The sequence below is a fragment of the Anas platyrhynchos genome, chromosome 5 (genome assembly GCF_047663525.1).
Source record: "Anas platyrhynchos isolate ZD024472 breed Pekin duck chromosome 5, IASCAAS_PekinDuck_T2T, whole genome shotgun sequence".
Lineage (NCBI taxonomy): Eukaryota > Metazoa > Chordata > Aves > Anseriformes > Anatidae > Anas > Anas platyrhynchos.
This window is the reverse complement of record NC_092591.1, coordinates 29,163,459-29,185,407: the sequence shown is the minus strand read 5'-3', so window position 1 is coordinate 29,185,407 and position 21,949 is coordinate 29,163,459. Positions and strand designations below refer to the sequence as shown.

At 44.5% G+C, this 21,949-nt stretch overlaps 1 protein-coding gene and 1 long non-coding RNA gene across 10 annotated transcripts in view; one reads left to right on the top strand and one right to left on the bottom strand.

Annotated features, from left to right (window-relative positions):
* The window catches only part of OSBPL5 (oxysterol binding protein like 5), a 186,461-nt gene that overhangs the window by 112,254 nt on the left and 52,258 nt on the right, over nt 1–21,949 (top strand). For 8 of the 9 annotated variants that reach the window (XM_072038546.1, XM_072038541.1, XM_013099808.5 and 5 more), the window contains 2 exons: nt 12,587–12,743; nt 18,453–18,526. In XM_072038546.1, the coding sequence (XP_071894647.1) occupies nt 12,608–12,743; nt 18,453–18,526 (210 nt within the window). In that variant the 5' untranslated portion in view covers nt 12,587–12,607. Of the gene's footprint in view, nt 1–2,289; nt 2,496–12,586; nt 12,744–18,452; nt 18,527–21,949 lie in introns of all 9 variants that reach the window. The other variant, XM_072038545.1, reaches the window with a different exon arrangement.
* On the bottom strand, nt 1,014–11,181 carry LOC140002622 (uncharacterized). The gene is made up of 3 exons (XR_011809628.1): nt 11,044–11,181; nt 10,598–10,719; nt 1,014–2,349 (listed from the first exon to the last, which is right to left on the bottom strand). It is a non-coding gene; the product is annotated as an uncharacterized lncRNA (long non-coding RNA).

The following is a 21,949-nucleotide window of genomic DNA, read 5'->3' as shown; positions in this document are numbered from 1 at the left end:
TTTCATTCCCCTCCTCTCCTTTCTTTGTTTCCATTGCCCTGCCTCTGAGGCTGGATGCAGTCTCATGCAAATGCAGTGGGTTCTTTGAACATTTGTAGCCTTATGCCTTGAGAACTGTTGACTGGCAGGAATCGGCTGTGATGGATTTATAAGTACCTGAATGCCTTATTTGCATTTCTGTCTGCTCAGAAACACAAGCGCTCAGCTCCCTTGAGGTCTGAATTCTGCTAGAGACAGCTGTGGCAGTGGCATCCGTTGATTAGCTTCATAAATTGACATTTTCAGGAATTTGTTCTGGTACAGCTGGGTTGGCCGTTTCACTACCCTCTGCTGCTAAATAACTTGGGTAACTTGTCACCTGCATAAGGGGCTGGAGTCCCATAGGGATAACTAGCATCAGTGAGAGCCCACCTGGGAGCGTGCCTCGCCTCATGCTGCTGCTATTCCTTGTCAGCAGTCTGTATGGACTTCTGGTGGATTTTGTTGAGCTAAAACCCCAATCAGCCCGATTAAGCCTTGTGTCTAGGTTGCTCATAGAATTAGGAATTTGACGAGTGAGTTAAGATTGGAGTAGTGAATCCCCTGTGAGATTGGGTCTTGCCTGCTTATAGGTTGTACTTTTACCTACAGTTCTGCAACACTGCTGTAACCCTCCCCAAGTGCACATGCAGGTCTGCCAGTATGAACACGCTTATCCCAGCACAGCTTTTTCCCCTGTGGGAAAGGAGAACAAGCTCTTCCAGTATAGAGCACCTTTATTTGGCTGTGACTCCATCCACACTTTTTGTTGTACTGGCAGAAGTACATCAGCGAATAGTGCTGCTAACTTAGATGGGTGAACTGGTACAAAGTCACGCGCAGAACAAGTCTTGGTCTGCACACAGCCTCCAGAACTCCTTGGAAGCGAGCGTCAAATATGCCACACGTTTGTGATCATGCCTATGTGAGCGGAGGTACAGCGGAAAGACATCATATTGCTTTGCCTGTTGTGTGTTCACAGGTAAGAAACCGAGACTTGGGCAGTGTGTTGGCTGAAAAGTCATGACTTGTGAGTCATGGATTGTAGTTTATTTTTAAATAAAATGTGTAAGACTTTTTTGACTTCCAGACTGGCGGCTGGCCTGTGTTTTTGTTTGCCTCGTATTGGCAATATAAGAGAGCCATGGCAGAGGTGCAAGCTCCTTGCACCAGTGAAAAGAGAGTGCCTGGCAGCGGAGAAATACTTGGCATTTGTATCTGCAGTCATCTGCCTCAGCCACCTGCAGGGCAGGGCAGTCCTGAGATCAGTGGGTACAGAGGGAAACTTCTAAAGATTCCAAACAGATACTATCATACCAAATATCATGGTTTATTGATTGTGTTTTTTTCCCAGCCCTGCTGCTGAGCTGGATGATGAGCAGTAGCCATACAGGAAAGGCTTTGCAGGCAAAACAAAAATACGTATGGTACAGGAAACACTTGGTACTCAGAGTACCTGGGGGAAGGCAGTGCCATCAACTGGCTATGGTCTTCTGCAGAGCAACTGTCCTAATTTCACACGACTGACCTGTGTCCGGAAACATGGGACCTAGCTAAAACTTGTAGGTTTTCTTCTGCCACAGAGTAAATAAATCAGTATGACCCTTTGTGCATGAGAAGAGGTTATTTTGAGGGAGGCGATGGTGAGGTGAAGGAGTTTGGGGGACAAAAAGATGGTGCTCTCAGAAGATTGCAAAGCCGTGCTAAGAGGAATGTGTTTTCTTTGTGCTGCTTGCAGTCATCAACCTGTTTGTTGGCACAGTTACCTTGCTGGGCTGTTGTGGGAAATAAACATCAGCAGAATCTAATAGTTTCCCCCTGTGCGTTAGAGTCACCTCCGTCTCATTTAATTTCCCACCTTTGCTTACTGCGAGTGCTGTTTCAGTGCTGCGGTCCTTGACTTCATTTCCTCCAGACTGCGCGCTGCTTCAGAGACAGCCTTCCAGACAGCAGCAGAGCAGGGAGGAAAACCTTTGCTGTTGCTTCCCAAGCTCATCTACTGCCTGTGACTCGGACGGCATTGGCAGAGGTGGCTCTGTGCGCAGGCTGGGGCTGGGTCGTGCCGTAGTGCCTGGGGCCATTAGGGAACAAAGAGCCAACCTTGGACAAATCCACAGCTGGGATATAACCCAGCCTAGCATCCAGCTCACCCTGGTCTTCGCTGCTTCTTTCTGTGAGAAAGGTGATCTGCGGCAGTCCTTTTGCTGGTTTAAATTACTTCTCTCCCTGGGCTGACTCAAGGTTTTTGCTTGCTCTGTTTGCCTTGGGTAGGAGCTGTGGGCTGTCAGCAGCTGATCTTTTTCCTCAAAGAGTCCAGCAACGTCGGCAGCCCTGGAAGGAGAGGCAGAGGCATCAGCCAGGTCCTTGCCTGCAGTTGTTGGCAGCGAGGCTTGCAGTCAGGACACTTTACGTGGGATTTACAGACAGACACGGTATCAGCTCAGCCCCACTCCCACAGGAGGCTGCAGAATCCATTGGTGAGCAGCTTTGGAAATCTCTTTTTTTTTATTGTCTCGTCACCTCCGCTTTTAACCAGATGTGACTGCTCATTATAAAAAAAATCAATCGTCCTTACTGCGATCCTATCACTGGTGTCTCAGTTGTGAGCTGTGCAGGGGAGAAGTCATTAATAGCAGTGTTTATATATGCCCCTAAAGACGAAGAGTTGACTGCAGTGGAAGATGAATTTTGCTGGGAAAGGTGCTGAATGAGCTGACTTGATCAAGGGGAAGACATAAAATGTGATGCTGTTTAGTTTTCTGTGTTTCTCTCAGACATTAGCTGGCATGGTCTGTTGCTCCATAGCAAATGTGTCTGGGTCCGAGTGGCTGCTTGAGCCAGAATCCCAGTATGCTTTTTGAGGCAGGGGCAATTACTTACTACGTGTTTGTACAGCTCCTAACACTTCTGGGTGCAGTAATGACTGATTGCTAATGGTTGGGCAATAGTATTTATTGCTGGCAGCTGGTAAGAGCAGCCTGTGTTTATGCCCTGTAGGGGAATTCAGTATTTGTGCACAGCCGTGGGATGTTAAAGGTTTTGTACCTTTCAGAGGCACCACAAAGTCTGTACAGGCCATCTAGCCTTATGCCATTTTAAGTGCTTCCTTACTTCATTTCAGAGATATTTGTTTATTCCTTCCCTTGTTACCCTCCCAAACCTTTCAAATCTTTTCCATCTGGGCTTTTGTGTTTATAAACTCTTCTGTGTTCAGAGCTTGTAGGCAGCAACCATTTTGAAGCCTACTTTTGTAATGCAGACCAAATTACTGCCAGAAAGCACCATGGCCTCATGTTCTCCACCTCTTCCCTACAGCCTCACAGGTCTGAGATACCTCCCTTTTACTCGCTGGATGCCTGGCCCTGTGCTCGCAGCTCTAAGTCAGCATTGCTCCATTAAGGAGGCCACAAAACTCCCCCGATTTATGCAGCCCGGGGATCTGGCGCAGCACAATTGCTATTGAAATATTTTCATTTGTCTTGGTTTGTTTTCTCTTGAAGAGCCACAGTGCAGCAACTCTGACTCCTGTTTTGTAAGAGCTGTGCAGCTGAAGCCTATCACTTTTTTTCTGGTATGGAAAAGATGAGCTGGTCAGCCCAGAGCATGGCTCAAGTCTGGCCTCATAAAATCTGTCTGTCACCTTTTAGCCATTCTCCTCGCTGCTTCCTTTTCGTAGCAGAGATAATGGGAGCGTTTCCTGCTAACTCTTGTCTCTTCGTGATGAATTGCAGTGGTCTGTGTTGGAAAGCATTGTCTGGCTGCTCTTAGCGCTGCGATAAAGAAAATGCTGTGAATCGGCTGCATTGTGTTTGGCTTCCTTTCAGCCAGGGGCAATCTGGACCTGATCTTCCTTCTGTGCCGGGCCTCAGCCTGCAGTTGTTCAGGAGGCAAAGATTTTTATTTTTTTGCTTAAAGACACATTTACACTTTCAGCGTGGAGCTGTTGAAGGTCAGTGTGATTCATAAAGCTGAAGGTGGGAGTCTACAGGAGCCCCTGATTCTCCAGATCCTCCTTTGCCCTCTCCACCCTCCCCTGTGGCAGCACTGGAGCTGGCGTGGATGCCCTCATGCCAGCAGTGTGCTGCATGCTTAGCTCGTAGCCTCGCCAGCTGCAAGCCCTGCAGCTCTCCAGTCAGGGCTGCTTCTCCTCCTTGTATTTCCAGTGCTTATAGGAAGGAGTGCTTGGAGCTCAGCAGCAGCGTTTTGTTTCAGTTGGGGCTTTTCTTGCTTGAATCTTTCCATTCAGGGACAAAAAAAAGCCAATGTCAGTATAGGTTAGCTTTAAAGTGATGGGAACAGTCCTCTTCCTCTGTTCCACGGCTTTCAGATTTGCTGTCTTTTGTCAAGAGCTGCATTGTCGGGTTTGCTGCCCACAAAGTGGGGAGGTGGGTCCTGCTCTGGCCTACACTGGCGTCAGCAAGGAGGAATTTCATGTCACCACTGGTACTATTTTAATATAAAAGTGATATGAGGGGAAGGGGACTCAGGTCTTCGGTGTCAGGTGTTTCCAAATACTGTTGAAATGTATCGGATGCTTTTAAACAGCAAGCTTGGGATCACTACGGAGCACGTTTAAGTTGCTTGGGGGCCTACCTTTTTCACTGAAATGAAGTCAGGGGCAAGATGTACGCTCTGTCATAACTGCTTGCTTGCTGGGATTCTCCAGGGCTTTAATTTATAGCTGATACCTCACACAAAGAGTTTCTGTCTGGCTTCTGCCCGGCACACACCCATGCATGGGCAGTGGGACAGTCGTGTCAATACTGGAGCAGCCACCAGCAGAAATACTGGGTTAGTATTATTCGAGCAGGTAGGAGGAGATCAGCAAAGACAAATGAGTGCTTAAATTCACATGCCGTGCGTGCGTTCATTCACCTGCTTCTCACTCTGGCTGAAGTGACAGTGCAGTTTACCCAAGCTGCTTCTTTTTTCCAGCTAAATGCCAGATAAACTGACAGAGAAGGAAGGACAGAGGTAGGCGCAGAAAGGTTGTGAGCTCGAGAATTGAGTGCAGATTTTGTTGTGCACGCTGCATCGGCCTGTGCACGGTTTGAGTCCTTTGGGCTCATTTAACACAGCATAGATTCCACCCTAATGCTCTTTGTGGGTTGTCTAGTTTCCTTCCTCCCACAGAGATTTTTAATTAAAAATCTAGGACCAAAATAACTGCAATGCCGTCTTTTAACTATTGTTGAAGGAAGAGTTTGATGCTCTTGTCTCTGGAGAAACAGTGCATTTTATGCAAAAAATACACAGTGTATTAATTTCCTTTAGAATTCAAGGGAGAGCGGCTGAACCAGAGGAAGTATAGGTGGATGCTAAATTTAAACCACTGTACAGCAGATCTCAGTATGCCACAGCACCCAGAAGCCTGAAAAGCTAAACAGGGGCATATAAGGATCTTTTCAAAAATAGATGCACTTCCTTAAAATTTCTTTGGTCTTGTTTATTCAGCCCTCCTTGTGAAGGCCCCAGAGGTTTACAGAGCCCGTTTGAATCTGACATGGGAATCAACAAAGTGGAGAAGTGGAAAATTCAGTGACTGGAGCACCATGTCGTGGGATGCAGTCATTTCTCCGTCACTTAGCTGTTCTTCAGCCATTTATAAGCCAGCTCAGCTATAATTTAGTGGGCTTGTGGTTGGAGCCATTGGGCACAAGTATGGCTTGTGTTTGGCACAGGATGTCAAGGTAGAAGTATACTTACAGTCTTAAATCCTTGTCGTCCACTTCATTCTTTGTGAGCGTGTGTTTGATATGATGGATGCCAATGATAACGAATAATCTCAGTTTGATTCTGGGAAATCTTTGTGAAACTGGACGGCGCTTGTTTTCTTTCTTGTAAGTTGGCTTGCAAACATCTACCACATCTACTGCCATGCTGAAGTTACTTTATGAGCCTGAGTCTGCAAATGGCACAGCAGGACTTAAGATAAAAGTCTGATTTTCTTCTGCTTTGTTACAAGGGAGCAATATTTCACAAACAAGGGAGTACTGTCAGAGGACACTATCAAGCATGAAAGCAGGTCTTAAAATTAGCTTGGTATTTCCTAGTAATTGTGTGGTGGGAGTGTAGCCCCAAGGCATGGTCTTTTCTAGATTTAATTATATAAAGGCAGAGGTGGATATCATAGAAAGCCATCAGTGAGGCTTGCAGTAGACTGGTTTTTATAAATGTCATTAAAGCTTGAAGTAGGATCCTTCCATTAAAAGAGAATATGATCTCATTATGTGATTTAGATAGCAATGTGAGGCTGTAATGATGCTCCTTAATATGCTCTTTTTAAAGGAAAATATCAAGACAAGAGTTGACCTTGAAGATGTGGCCTGCCTGCAAATGATATAACCGCACACCTATCCAAAGCGGTGTGTTCTTGTCATGGCTTTAGATCTCCAAGAGCTTTAGTTCAAGCAACTAAACGATTTCTCATTTGTGTTGCCGTGTACCTGGTCCTGTATTTCCATCACTGCACTGGGCCTGTCCCACACCCTGTCTGCCCTGGTACAGAGCCAGTCGCAGTGACTCCAGCAGGACAGCCCTGGGAATCCTTGTCATCCATATGAAACTTCAGTTTAAAGAAGTACGCAAATGTTTCTAGATAACACAGAAATTTAGAGGCTGAGATCTGGCTCCTGGGCTTGTTTCAAAGTGGATCCTTAGTGGATGGAACCGCTTGGCTAGTGCATGTTACAAAAAGTGTGCCAGAAAGTGTGAGGGCACATTTTTTCCTGCATGTTGTGGATGCACATGGTTGTACTTCTTGGTTTGGCGAGGAGTCTTTGCTAATCTGCATTCTGACTTCTTTTTTCCCTGCGTAAAAGAATGCTATCTACCAATATCAGTAATAAATAATAGTAAACTTTAAATAAAAATTCAGTGAGATACATAAGTGTTCAGGTGCTTGATGGATGCTTAACAGTCGTGATTTCCCTTTTGCTCATCTTCAGCTGAATATATTAGAACATGGTATTGAAGTACTAAAGAGGATTCAGTGAAAGCACTTTACCTTCCTGCAGAGATTGATGGAAACACCTTCACATGAGCTTTATTCAGTAGGAATGCCTTCAGAAATCAGGGCCTAAAGGAGATTGTGCAAAGTATGATTTACTGAACATATAAAAGTGACGGAGTAAGACAAAGGCCTGCAAAAAAGTTATTCACTGCTGTCTTTCTCTGAATGCCAGGGGCTTTCTTATCTTTCTGGTGGTATGTGTAAAACCTGGAATTCTGCCTGCAGTTGCTGGGGAAATAATTAATGCTGAGGTACTAGTCATAATTACAGCAAGAGAGGTATGATCTATGCAGTTAGCAAGGGGAAAGACCAGTGGAATTGCTAAGCCAGGAGAGGCCCGTCAGTGCTAGCGGGAAATGTAATATGCTGTGTTAAATTAATAGCCTTCTGCATAACAATCAATTTACAGCTTAAAGGTCAGCGGAGGTGGATATAAAAATCATTGAGCATTCATTTCAAAGACCCACTTATTGATAGTCTTACTCTAAAGTAAACTCTAGCACAATGTTTACAAAGTAAATGGCAAAGTATTTGAAGACAAAACACATGAGGACTATACTTATTGCAAAGCACAAACCCCATTTCCAAGCCATAAGATCACAGACTCCTCTCCCAAACGAACCACAGCTTTAGCGATGGGCCGATGTTTGCACACAGGAGATCTTTATCCAAACCAGAGGTGATTCTGAAGATGAGGTTTTCCGACATGTCAAATGAAAATGTTTTGCACTTTTTGACTCTGCCTTCCCCTGTCTTTGTCCCAGGTTGGGGATCCCCAGAATGAATGATCTGGGATGTTTTTTTCCCCAGTGTGGGCATGCAATTCCTATAGGTGTGCTGCTTGGGGCCGTTGTACATAAGTTCACCACAGAGGGAGATTAGTTGTGAGACAGTTAAGCATATATGCACCCCTGGTGTGCCTCGAGCTGCAAATGTTTTAACTAGTGTATACAAAGAAAGCAGTAATCAAGGCATCTTACAAAGAATTATAGGAGATTGTTTTTTCTCCTGATTACTACATTACTGTCCCTGCCCAGGGCAGGAAAGGGATAGCAGAGAAGCAGAGGGTGGTTAGAAAAACATTTTTTTTCTGTTCTGGGAGAGAGCAAGAGCAGATAGATAGCTGAGGGTAGCTCTGGTAGGCATTGTCCATAAAAACAGCATGAGAGAAGCAGCTTCAAGCACATGAGCCCTGAGTTACGTTGTAGGGATGAATGAGCCGCACTTCTGAGCCTGCTGAAGCAGCTGAGAAAAAATCCCTCATGTTTCATGTAATCATAATGAAGCAGTCTTTAGATCTGGCTTTCCACAACTTGCTTCTGTTGCTGCAGACAGATGTCTTCAGCAACCCATGTTATTTTTTTTCCCCTCTCTGGACTGATGGTCAAGCTGAGCAGGATGGCACCCAGCAGAGGGTTTGAAGTCCTGCAGTAGCAGCACTTCCCTGTATCTGGAGCGCAGGAAGGATGAAAAGAGTGGGGCTGACTTGCGACTTGGCAGAGCAGGACATAGACCACCAAAATACCAAGACCCAAATACCAAAGACCACCACTGCTGAGGAGCGGTCCCCTTGGCAGCACAGCAGAGAAATAGCTGGCCCTGATTATTCTGGGGAGTGGCTGACACTTTGTGTGCTCGGCTTCCAGCTAACAGCATGACAGCCTGAAACCTTCCTTGCACACTGTAATATTTGCACTCTGGCTATTGCCTAACCAAATGCCATGGGTAACTTAGAGAAAAGATTGCCTGCTCAGGCACTGTTCCCTCTGTCAGCTTTTATTTAACTGTAAGTAGGGGGTTGGTTGTCCAATTACCTATCTTATAAATAGGTATTTTAGGAATAGCTTCCCAAAACAGATTTCACAGACTTTCTGGATTGATCGGGAGTTCTTCAGCTGTTGTGAATCACCAGTGAACCACTGAACTAATAATTTACCACTGCTGAAGATCTGAGCTGCCATTTTTCCCTGTGAATAGTTGGGACTGTAAAAGCCAGAATGTATCTGCTAACAATTTGCCTTTTCATTCATGAAAATTTTACCTCCTCAGGGTTAATTGAGTCAGGAAATGTCAATATCTTTGGATTTAATTTTCCTTATTGATGCAGATTCTAGAGTGAAGGAAGGGCTGCTGTGAATACAAAATGTGGCTTAATTTGATTTCTGGGAAATATTTAGTGACCAGAAAAAGAGAAGGTTGTTTGAAACAAGTCTTGAATAAATTAAGAATCCCCCTAACTGGCACAGCCTTCTTGACTGTACCAACCCCCTAATTAACTATTTATAGAGCATATTTCCAATCTATTTTAAAATGCTGAACATGAGAGTAAGCAAACCAACCTACCCACCGGTTTGCAGAGGGTAGGGGCAGGATAATGTCTGCACAGTGTTTAGCTGTGCAGTAATTATATATCAGCAACTTAGAAATGTAAAGATGGAGCCAGGAAAATTCTATCCCCTGAAACCTTTGCCGCTGTCTTCCCAGCAAGCATGAGAGGCTCAAAATGCAGAGCAGCCACGTGAAAGGCATCTCTGCTCCAACATGTAATGTCTGTCACTGCGTTACTCACAGCCTTCACCCCAAACAGGTCCAGTGTCAGAAGCAGAGAGCTCTGGCAGTCCCCACTCACTTCGGTGGCAGCCATGAGGTTTGCTCATAAAACAAGGATTATTCTTGCCACGTTGCTCTTCCCTGGGCTATTGCTGATGCTGCTTGCAAGCAGAAGTCCCACCAGGCAATTGCACTCTGTTAGGTTCATCTCTTTCACTGTCCTGTGCTTCATGGTAGCAGGCTTTTCATCTGCTCTATTTTTTGGTTTAAAAGATAAAGTAGTCTCAAAGACAGGGTTAGCAAGAAGTTTATTTCTTGCTACTGAATTATTTATTCCTGTTTAAGCTCCAGTGAACAGCTCACATTTAACAGCATATTACTGCCTTAAGAGCTGTCAACACTGAAGGGGCAATCCTGAAACCCAGTGTGTTTAGCGACTCTCTCAATTCTCTCTGTATTCCCTTTTTTCCCTTTCCTGCATTTTTGTGATGAGGACCACAGAACCGACAGCCAGAAATGACTTGAGCTGCAAGCTTCAGGGCTTTTTAATCTAGCAGGACTAACGAATAGATAAATTCTTGCAAGAGCTAAGGTGAAGATTTTTTCCCAAGGAAGTTAGTTTTCTAAGAGAGCTCATGGATTCTGTATCAGCTGGAGTGTTCAGATCAAGGCAAGGTATCTCTCTTTGACTGTCCTCTGTCTCATTTGCTAGACTTGGAGGGAATGCAGCAACAGTGGGGGAAATTTGTCACTTTTTTGGCAGTTGAAATGACTCATATTTGGGTATGTCCAGCTCGATAAACTGCCTGCTTGTGCTCAGGTGTCGAGAAGTGTGCCACCAACATCGGTGTGAGCAGTTCTCTGCTTGTGTCTGTGCAGAGATGAAGTTGGCTGGTAGGGCCCTTGTGCTGCCATGTCGGGAAGTCCCCACCCTGCCAGCAGCGTGTGAGGGCGGGACGGACAGATGGTTTGTGTCTGTGACTGGTTCCCTGGTGGGGATGGACTGGGGATTCCTACCTGGCTGCGTGATGGGCACGGCCAAGCTGGATCGCTGCTTTTTGGGGAGAGTGTCCCATGGACCTGCTTTTCCTCTGAACTGCTTATGAGCAGTTCCAGAGCGGAGAGCTGAAGTGGCCTTGCTGGAAACAAATGCAGAAAATAGCTCAGTGTTAGCATTCCAAAACCAGCTATTTAGCCTGGATTATTTTTAAATATTTTGCTCTGAGACACGTAACTAGCTGTATTTTCTTCTTCTCTCTTTTTGTGTTTTAGGTTAGCTTTAATTTTGCTGCCCCACAACCCTGCACTCTGCAGTCAAGAATATCTATGCAAAAAAAAAGAGGTTAGTTAAGGTGCCAAATGTTAGGCAGCTAAGTTATTCACGTTGCATTGGACCTTAATTCTCCTGCTGCAGGTGATTCAGATCCAGTGGGGGACACAAGTCCCCTACAAATTGCACATACCTGTCCTGTTTTGGGGCTAGCCCCAAAAAAAGCTGGTAGCCATTCATCCCTTTTTGGATATTACAGACACCCCCATCTGAAGGTTCACCCATGGTCAGCAACGGGGTTCAGGCTGGTCTGTATCAAATTGAGGTCTTGGGCACTGAGGCTGTCTCCTGCGGGAAGGAAGGAACAGACTCACCTTGTAAATCACAGCTAGTTTATAAAGTCAGCGCAACCTGCTGTGTAAATAAATGAAGCTGCAAAAAAAAAAAAAAAAGACAAAATGTTCTTACGGAGACTGCCTTCTCCCGGGGTTAGCAGAGCAGTTGGAGGGACAGCGCACTGATGAAACACGGGAGGGGAGTTTCTCACACTGGGACACATTCATGGCATCCCCCCCATGTGCTGCATCAGCCATGCAGGCAGAGCCCCAGCTCCAAGAGTCCACTGAGGCTTCCCCATTAAACTCGGTCATTTGGGCAAGAGCGAAAGTGCTGGGGGCAGGAAGAGCAGGGCAGGATGTCCCAGCCTAAAGGAGACGGGAAAGCTTGGAGGCTTTTTTCAGGAAATGCATCCCATCTCAAAGGATTTTCCTTTGCACAGTGACCGTCCCCCGGGGAAGCAGCAGACCTCATGTCCTGTGATGCCAGCCCAAAGGCTGGCTTAATGCTTCTTGCTAGCAAGAGCCCTGCCCATCAGAGCTGCACACGGGGAGAGAATAGTGCTTCTAACTCTGGAAGGCGACAGTCATAGTATCTGTTTGTAAGGGGTAAGAAAGAGCTGCTTGTTGGATGTGTATAAAAGAAACCTTTAATTCCAGTCAGGATGGTCTAACGCATCAGCCAAGTGGTGGTAAAGAGCACAGTACCACCCGGCTCCTGTGCAGGGATGCAGGGGGACTTTCAAGGACACAAATGCTGTTCTTTACCCTTGCAGAGCAGCAAGACTTACCATATTAGTCAAACTGCTAGGCTGATCTGTCATTTTAAAGAAAAATGAAAATATTTATATGTGCTCTAATAGAAAATAAGGGCAGGAGTGACGCTAGTTTTTCTGTCCCACTTACCTGCAAATCTCCACTTGCTGCTCTCTGCAGCCAACGCTGCTGGTCATCCTCCACACTGCTCATTTTAAATGCTGATTTTTGCAGGTGCAACTCTGCTCACACCAATGGAGTTACTTCTATAAAAGAGTCTCCAAAATCTTAAAAGCAAACAAAAAAGAGGAATTTTAGCTGCTATACGGTGGATAGACCCAGTAAGTAACTATTATCCTAGATAGATCCTTGTAGACAGGAGGGAGTTCTCCTGCCTGGATTCACCAAGGAGCAGTGTCCTGCTTCCCTCCAGTTTGCAAATGCTGAGAGTCAGCAAATCAGTAATTGTAGCCTCAAACTAATATCCTTTCCTTTTTCTTTTTTTCTTAGCCTTCTGGCAATCTATAAAAAGATCTGGCACACTTCTTAGGATTAGGCGGCTTTGAAGCAGCAGAGTCATCTGGGTGTGAAACTTTGATTTCCTGTGTCTTGAAATGAACTGTTATTTCTATCTTTCCTTTTCAGAAAACCCCCACAGCTCATGCCATGAAGGAAGAGAACTTTCTTCGTCGCAGGTTCTCCCTCTGTCCGGCCTCGTCCACCCCTCAGAAGGTCGATCCTCGCAAGCTGACACGCAATCTCTTCTTTGGGGCCGACAATGACATCTATCCAGTCAGCCCAGGTGGGTTTCTGCTGTGTCAGTGCAGAATGTATCTTGTCTTGCCTTTATTGCACTGCTTTTCTAGCACTTGTGAAACTCGGTGCAGAACCTCAGGTGCCTGACTGCAAGTAGACTTTTTTAGCATACTGCTGTGAAACGAAGAGAAACAAGTGAATGTGAGAGTGAGAGAGAAGCTGTTCTTGCAACACAGGTGTCGCTGGCTCCCAGCCAGTGCTGTGTCCGTGATGCTGCTGTCTTTCACTGCCATGGCATTAAGTGGGAATGGAGGGCATCAGAGTTAGTATTTATCCTCATTTGAGCACTGTGTGGCCTCATGTTTCAGAAATGACTTAACATTTTCTGGCATTTCCACTTTGAGGCACTTGATGTGTTTCACACTAAACATTGAACTCTTTTAAGCTGTCGCCTGGGCCCCTTTGCAAATGTTTAACGGCAGGTTTCCCTGTTTAGATTTAGAGCCCAAAATAAATACTACAAGAGAAGACTTTTTGTAGTTAATGTTCTGTAAATATATACAAGCGCTGCAAGCACCAGGAATATTGACAGGCTGCAGTGAATGGCAGGCTTGCTTTAAGCATTCTCTTTACGTCTCTTGTGCTTTGAATTTGTTAGACAGCACCCTTTTTGAAGGAAATAGGGCTCATTTTGTTGTTTCTGAATTCGTTGCTCACAATAACATTCAAGTCTTTCCTTGATTGCAGTCTGCAAACAATGCTTCCGTCCCAGTCTGTAAACAAATGCTTCAGGGAACAGTCACAAGTTTGCAGAGCTGTCATTTGCAGTTGCCGTGTCAGTGCTAAATAATCAAACCTCACAGCACCTTTGTGAGCTCTTAAAATACTGATACCTAGAAAAAGAACACAGCATGTCAAAAGGTTTCAGTCTTCATATAAATGTAGCACCTGGCAGACTCGCTGGGCTTTGCAGATGGGGAGCAAAACTAGGCCTGGGTTTCCTGAGCTAAGAGTCTTTAAGTGCAAAGGTTTCAAGGGCTTCTGATTTTGCAGGTATTTCTATTTTGGTGTGCCTTTTTCAAGGCAACAGGGAACCAGTTTTGAGCAGTGCTGACTAATCCTCGCTGTCACCGAGGTCACTGAAAGCTTCAACAATTTCTTGATAATGTAATGGAAAACAACTTAAAAGGGGACACCCAAAATCTCATACATTATATATTTGTAGGGACTTCTGAAAAGCTCTCTGCCTGTAAGTGCATTCCATATAAATGTGTGGTAAGTAAATCTGTTTCACTTCTGCAATCTTTGGGTGTGCTGAAGGACCAGCAGATCTTTCAGGCTGTGGTCACTTCCCCATGCTTCAGGGAGGTGGAGATCCTTAAGTTTTACCCATGCTTCAGTTCTTACCAGCATTTTTATTGCTAAACAAGTTACTGACTTCCTCACCAGGGTATTTCAGTGCTGTAATAATCTTTCAAAAAACAGGGAAAGTTGAGCATGGAGGAGTTTGTCACTTCCTCAGCTTCCCACGTCACTTCTTTTCTCCTTGAACCTTGCCTGATGTCTGTACCAGTCTTTGCTGGGTTCAGCAGGACAAGTGCCTTGAGCCACAGAGCAACCTCCAGCACCAGTCTCAGGGAGGTGGCCCTCTATAATGTAAAGGAAGATCACGGGACAAAGGGTTTGTAAAGGAGAGAATATCCCTTTTAAACAAACAGAATTTACTTCTTCAGCCAGGGGATTTCTTGCAGAGTCTGGGTTTTTGTCTAGCCTTACATATTTTTATTCCTTTCATTTCTTTCCTGGTCCCCACAGAGCTGCCTCATATCTTTGTTTTGCTCACATTTCCCATAAGAAGTATCTGTCATTTTTCCCATTCAGTTGCTATTTCCATGGTGGGCTCTTCTTTAACTCCTTTGCTGCTTTTGCTGCCGTGTTTTTCCCTTTGAGCCTCGCGTGCTTCCCTCCCACCTGCTGCATGCCCTCTGAAGGATGCTGCTGAAACTATAAATAAGCCACAAGTCTACATCCACAAGTTACATCCAATATTTCTATCCATTGCTTTTTTCTTGTTTTACATGAACTTTCAGTTCTTGAGGGTTTTTTAGTGGCCCATGTTTTGCTGCCAGGCCCCAGCAGATTCTCTTTTCAAGGGTGCAGGGCTGATGCCATCAGGTGGAGACTGCAGGCAGTGTGGACAGCACCAATGCCTAGGATTAGCCCTGCAGCCACGAAGGCGTTCAAGTAAATAATTCCATGAGATGGGAGTGACAGACTTCACATCTTGGGCAAGTAAAGCTATGGAGATTTCCTTCAGTGAAAGGATGTTTTTTGAAGGAAACACAGGGGAATGCAGAGTAACACTGCTGGCTTTTTGCCTCTTGATACATAAATGCTGGTGATTATGGTAACTAAAAGAAATTAGAGGAGGGCATGTTTTCTCTTTATAGAAAGTTCATGAACTAGAGACATGAATTCAGGTTCCTTGACCATGTCTTTCTTTCATGCAGCAATAAGGGGGAAGAATCTTTGTCTCTCTTCTCTTTCAGAAGGTAGGACATTTATTGGGGGAGTAGCTAAAACAACTTTTAGAGAATCTTTCTTTTTGACTAGGCTGGGAGATCACTCCATGTCTTTAAATAAAAAAAGTAGATTAGCCTATCTGCATCTGAAGAGATGCACTTTAAGGAATATGGGAATTTTGCTGTGATGGATACATGGAACTAAATTTCAGTCTGGTTCCCACATTGGGCCAGGCCATGTGGCTGACATTTGCTGCAGTAACATTTATGGTGTCAGGACAGGTTATATTCATGATAGTTTTGCCACACGAGAGCCTTTATTTCTTCTTGTAGTTACATGGATACCTTATCTGAAAGCCTGTAAAATAATAGTTCATGCTGCAAGGAGCTAATCACGAATTCTATAATCCAGTATTTCTACTTTGTCTCAGCATTGATCAGTCACTCTTGCTGTATCGTTCTTTATAAGGAGAAAAGGCAAATGTACCCATAGGGTGGATACACAGCACAAAGCCAAACAAAAGGAATAGTTAACTCTTCGGAAAGGAACTCTATTTTTTCTATGCAAGACAGTAATGGGATAAAAGAAGGTATCAGTAATTCAGCTCTGTAACTGCAAGACTGGAGTATTAGCATTTTTCTTTGTGATGTGGTGAAGGCTGTTTCCATAAGCACCATTGATTCCCTTCCTGCAATCCCATTAATTATTTGCCATATACTACTGGGCTTCTTTGGAGGACCTTTTTTTAGCATGTCACGTTAGCAGCCAGCAGTTGAAGTCAAAGAGCCTCAGCTCTATTTCTGTTGTGGGCATTATGTCTTCGTGATTAGGGAGATAAGAGCTTCAGTTTATATAGCCAGCTGATATTTAGCTTTTTTTTTTTTTTTTTTTTTTGTGGTTTCCTATTTATTTTCTCGAGACGGCTGTGTCTTTTGTGCTCGGGGTCAGACTCTCTTTGGGGTTTTCTGTGCACTTAACCATGTGTGTGGGTGTTTGAGAAACTTGCACACTGCTTCAATGGAGTTTGCTTTCCAAATGAGGGCTGGCTTTCTACCTCCGCACGGCTGCATCAGGTCTGCTTGAGACAGCTGCAATAGTGCTCCTCCAAAAAACACCACATCACTCCTCACAAGTGCCAACAGGCTTAACGGGTTTGTTGTAAGAAACTGGGATATGCTGCTCCATAAACACATCTTATGAATCCTTGTAAATGGTATGACCAAGAGTGAAGAGTTGCATGTTCACATTTTTCATAACGTCCTACGAGAGGGGCAGTCCAGAACCTCAGGCGCACCCAAAATCCCATTGTTCAGGTGCAAAACCTTTTCTCTGTATTACAGAGAGAAAGAGAAGTCTCTTGTGCAGGTCTTTTATATGGATCTCAGCTTGGAGGTAAACTTTCTTTAAGATGTGAGATATAGTAAAGATTGGTTTGGATTATGTTATGTTAATAGATGCCTTTCCCTCAGAGCAAGCAGCAGCTGACTGCCATTAACTTTACTTGAACTTTTAGACCATATGTTACTTCCCCATACATGAGCAGAAAAAAAACTCTTCATGAGAAGCAAGTAGAGTAACTGCATGGCTTTGTGAGTTTATTCCAACCTCTTCTGCCTCCATCTGGGAGAATGTAGAGAGGAAAGAGCCATCAGAGGAAGAAGAAACACAGGAATTCAGGTCCTAATCCATGCCCAGCAATGCTTATGACCACACTGCTTACTGTGTGCGTGGCACGATGTGGCACTGTGCCACGGGATGAGAAATGTGTATGAACCCCCTCTGCCTTTGTTCACTGCGTGGGAAGGTGTATCCTTCTAGAGACATGTGGGAGTGTGGCCAGGGACAGTTATCCCAAAGAGCCTGTTTTAATATACAAGCTGATACCCCAAAGTGCTGGTTGATGCCTGCAGAAAAGGCAGAGGTTTGTCCCCTGTATCAGTGAAACCCTGTAGTGCAGTTGCGGTTCCAGTTACAAAGGGATGTGTTTGTTCTCCAGCGTGTCCCGTGGTGGAAGTGGCACTTGGCATCTTGCAAAGCTCCTCTGAAAACTCTGGGAGACATTCTGGGTTCTGGCACATCTGTGGCAACTTCTGCTTGACTTCAAGAGAATCAGAGTTTTCCCTTGCTGTTTTTGTATTTGGTGTTGTTTCCAAGATTCACCCTCAGAATGTTTAAAAATGTTTTTAACAGTTGCCATGTTTGCAGTGTGCTACAAATGGATTGTATTTCACTACCTTGGTGGCTCTACACTGTGTCCAGTATTCTGAAGCTCTGATTGCTAACAATTTTGAGGAGAAAACTACATTGCAATTGGATAACAAGGACTGTCTTGGCACTAAAAAGCTTGTCTCATCAGATGCTATTTTTTGACTTTTTTAATAGAAGCTTTAGGCTTTCTTTACTGTAAGGACATGATTATGGTTGGCAAAAAGAATGGAATTTATTATTACATTTTATTGCTTAGACAGGGACCAGACATGCTCATACTAGTATATAATGTGTATGATGTACTGCAAGTTTAGTATATTTAGGTAATAGAAAATATATATCTCTACAATGATTGGAAATGTTACAGTTTGTAAATACTACTTGTTAATGAAAGTGTTTCTTATCGTAACAGTAACTTGGTCAGAAGACACTGATGTTCTGCAGTATTTTATTTCACTAATTATGTCTAGATGCTGTTCTGTCTTCTGTAACATTTTATGATCGTGGTTATTATTTGTCAAACAAAGCATGCTATCGAGTGCGTCTGTGTATAGTTGCCAGATACTGACCAAGGAGGATAACATATTAAATAGCTGCCTATTAACTGAATTCCATTTATTATTTGCATTGGAGGAGGCATGGGGGGAATGTAAGGAAAAAGCAGACTGTGGTAATGTAATTAAAGACTGCATCATAATGCAGGCACACAAGGGGGCTGATTAAGGATGCATAAACAACCTTATTTCTGGTGTTCTCCTGCCTTCGTACACCGGATTTGCAACCATTGTAGTGGTTTACCAGAGGGTTTTCAGATGTAACTTTTAAGCAATACATGTTGCATGGTCCGAGCATGTGGATCCAGGCTATTTTAAGCTCTGTAAGATCCCTCTCTTTGAGCTTGGTGTGCCTGCTATTGCTCATGATAGCTCCTCTTGCTTCCTGTTAGCAGTAGCCCTTCAAGGGCCATGAGTAGCCATGATTTTGCCCAGAATTTCTGTTTCTGAATCATGTTGCTTTGTTGCAGGAAAAGACGTGGAAGGAAACAGCCCATCGACGCTGAAGGATGAGACACCACAGACACCGAACTCCATTAGCAAGGTACTGTGGAAAAGGGATGCAGCCGAGCTCTGCTTTCATTTCTTCTCAGGCTGTTACTAATCAAACTTATAGTCTTTTTTTAAGTCACTGGGAATGCCTCTCCCTTCATTTCTGCAGGAACCGTGTGTGCATGTTTTGAGAGAAAGAAAAGGAGCATTTGGGGATGGTGGGGATGACCTAGAGAAGCCCACTTTTTCCTCTGACTTAATAGCACCTACTACAGCAGAACCTTGGTTATCTGGGCCTTGTTTGGCAGTGTAATTAGATATGAATAATTATGGTTGAAAGCTTGATGTTGTCAGCAGAGGTGTCTCCTGCTGTTCTTGACCAGCAAGGCCATCATAAAGCTTAATTGTTTGGAACAGAAAGCTGTAATATTTAATGTATTGCATGGCATCTGAAACTGAGAGTTGAAATCCTGGGTGAGAGCTCTGAGAACTGGTGTAGCAGGAGAGGAACATGCACTAACCCAGACGTCCTGAGCGCAGCATTTCCATCCAAGCTATTACAGAGAGGTGAAGCTGGATCTAAATACTTTGCATCTGGGTGTTCAAGGCCTGGCTCTACATCTAGACTTACTGTGCGCCTGAGCTTGACTTCCTGTAGAGATGGAATCGACCTTTTAAATTAGATATGGCTTTGAGATGCATGTGCAGGCTTTTTGGCTGCAGCTCCCTGACATGTTTCTGGAGGGTAACTAGAAATAGCAGCAAGGCCTGTTAATAAATTTTTAACTAAATTTATTCAACTATGAAGCTATAAAATGCAAATGACACCAGCTGAAATGAAAATATAACACGAAGGAAGCATCTGGAGACAAGTGATTTCTTATAATACATGGAAACGGACTCTGTATCTTCAAACATTTTTGGCTGTGCTTGCTGGAGCTTGCAGGCTGTTGTGCAGGGACACCCTGGCAGAGGTCAGCATGGGGTTCTGGTGACAAGAGGAGCTTTGGGAGTGTAGAGCAAGGGCTTGTGTGCAAGTACTCTGCTTTTGCTGGGATCAGGCAAGATGCAAACCAACCTTGGCTTTGGTTTTTCTGGGGCAGGTTCCTGATGGGAACCCTGCTACTGACTTCTCCTGGCAGTGGAGAATCCAAAGCAAAGGATGGCAGCCAGGGCTTTGTTTGAAGGCCAGATGTTTTGCACACCTTACAAAGAGTAGGGTTAAATTCACAGGGACTTAGGAGTATAAAGAAGGAGGACTTTTCCTTTTAATTTTTGATGTGATGTTGGCCAGCCAAGCCACAGGACAGCTCAGAGCACCAAAATGCTGTTTGAATGGAAGTTTGGTTTCTGAGATGCAGGACAAACATGAGAGTACAATGTACTACCGAGAGCTGTCTGGGAGAGAGCAAGGTCAAGCTTCAGGGCCTGCCTTGCTATGTAGTCTCTTACAGGTATGTTTTTGAGAGGCGCCCTTGGAAAATTTGATGCCCGCCTGGATTTCCACCATGCTTTGTGTGCACCTGGAAGGCATCGGTGTGTCTCTCCTGGACAGTGGCAAGAGCAGTGGTTGAGGAGCAGTGAGGGAAAGTATGCAGCACAGAACAGCTGCATCAGAGTGGGAAGTCAAAACAAATGGAGGGCTGACCCTGCACACTAGCTTTGCTTTAACCAACCAGACTTTGGCCTGGGGATAGACAAAATTCCTCTGAAACACTAATAAACAACAACAAAAAAAAGGATGGCAAGACACCAAAGCCCCAAGCTTCAACTCACCTACTGAATTCTGGTGTTGCAGGCAATTACTTTGGCTACCAAATGGGTCAGAGCTATCTTTTTCTTTAATGCCTGAATGTTCTGCCAGGGTACAGGGCATTTGATTCAGAGGCTGACTTCAGTGACTTTCCACCTCACTGGACCTCTGCGGTAGCTCCTGTTGTTCGCACTTCATGCTGCTTCGCTTTACTATGGTGTTTGCTGCCTGGTTCTTCACTTCCAGCCAAGGAGCTTGTCTTCTCTTGCTTCACAGTGTCAGTGACAGCAGGGAGTCTCTATTGTTACATGTCTTGCACCTCAGAAATTTAGGCAAAGCGGTAGTTGGTTTGCTTAATATTTCACTTTCCATGTCCACTCAGCTGTAAGGCTGTAAAACAAAACCTTACTGCCAGATGCCCAGCACTGTATGTCAGGATCTGTCACGGCATTTCAATTTAAAAATAAATAGCAATTCCAGCTACTTCAACCAAAGGAAAGTGTGTGCTAATTGGGTCATGTTTAGATTCCTGATAGCGGGGCGGGGGGTGGGATAATTTTAGTAACTGAATTGTAGGGTATGCAGGTTTAATTAATGGCTTCAGTAGTAAATGTACTAGGTAACAGATCCGTGCCACAAATACTTAGCCTTGGTTTGCCACAGTGGATGTAACAGACCCTGTTGCAAATCAGTGTTCCTTCAGCAGTGCTACATGTATTTCAGTGTACTGCAACGCATGGACTCTGTTCACCCAGTAAGAAGAAGGAAAGGAAAGCTAGCCAAGTGATTCATCCCCCAGACTGGGGTTTAGGACTTTCCCAGCTCTGACCTGCAGTCCCTGTGTTTCCCCATGCAGATGAATTGTGTTTCTGTTTCACATCTTCATCAGTGACATGGAAAGAGTCCCATGTTTCACGCATATCCACGCCATGCGATGGAGCAGGCTGCAGGTTTCCCAGGTTGACAGACATGGAGCAGGATGTCCCATGAAAACCTCTATAAACCTTTGGCTTGCAAACACACTTCACTGCACTTGAACTCTTAGATGGATTGCTGGTCTCTTCCTGAAGTGTGAGCATATCCAGATTGTTCTGTCTGTATAGACAGTAAAATGCTGGATGCTGGAACATCTGCTTTCAGTATTTGTGCACTTTTTAGTAATACATGTTTTTAGTGGCAGTTGTGGCTTTCATTCCTATTTTTATTAAAAAAAAAAAGGCACAGTTCAGCTATATATTGCATTTTAGAGGAATCTCTTTCAGCTTATTTTAACGACAAACAAAAGGTCATTTATTTCAGATTGTTGCTCATATTAGCTTCTATTTTTTAGAGCCCTTTAGTCTTGTAGTCTGTGCCCAGCGCTCATAGGGGTGTGAAAATATGGCAGAACTGCTCTAAGCCTCAGGCTCTTCTCTGGAGCTGGGCAGTGCAGTGAGCACATGCCTGATACTGGCAGGGGGTGCCTTTCTCTTATGACAACCTCTTAGTCAGCATTGTTAGCATCCCTTAAGACACCTTTTATTGAAAAATGCAGCATTGCATTTTCTCTTTTTTCCCCTCCCTATGCTTGCCGATTCATTCTAGTGTCCAGAAAGCAGCTGGGATCTCTTGATAGGCACACAGAGCCCACAGAGTATTGAAGTTTATTTTAAGGGACTTAAAGCTGGCTATCAGTAGTACCTCACTATTTTCAGTCCCATACTAATGCCACAGTGAAGTCTA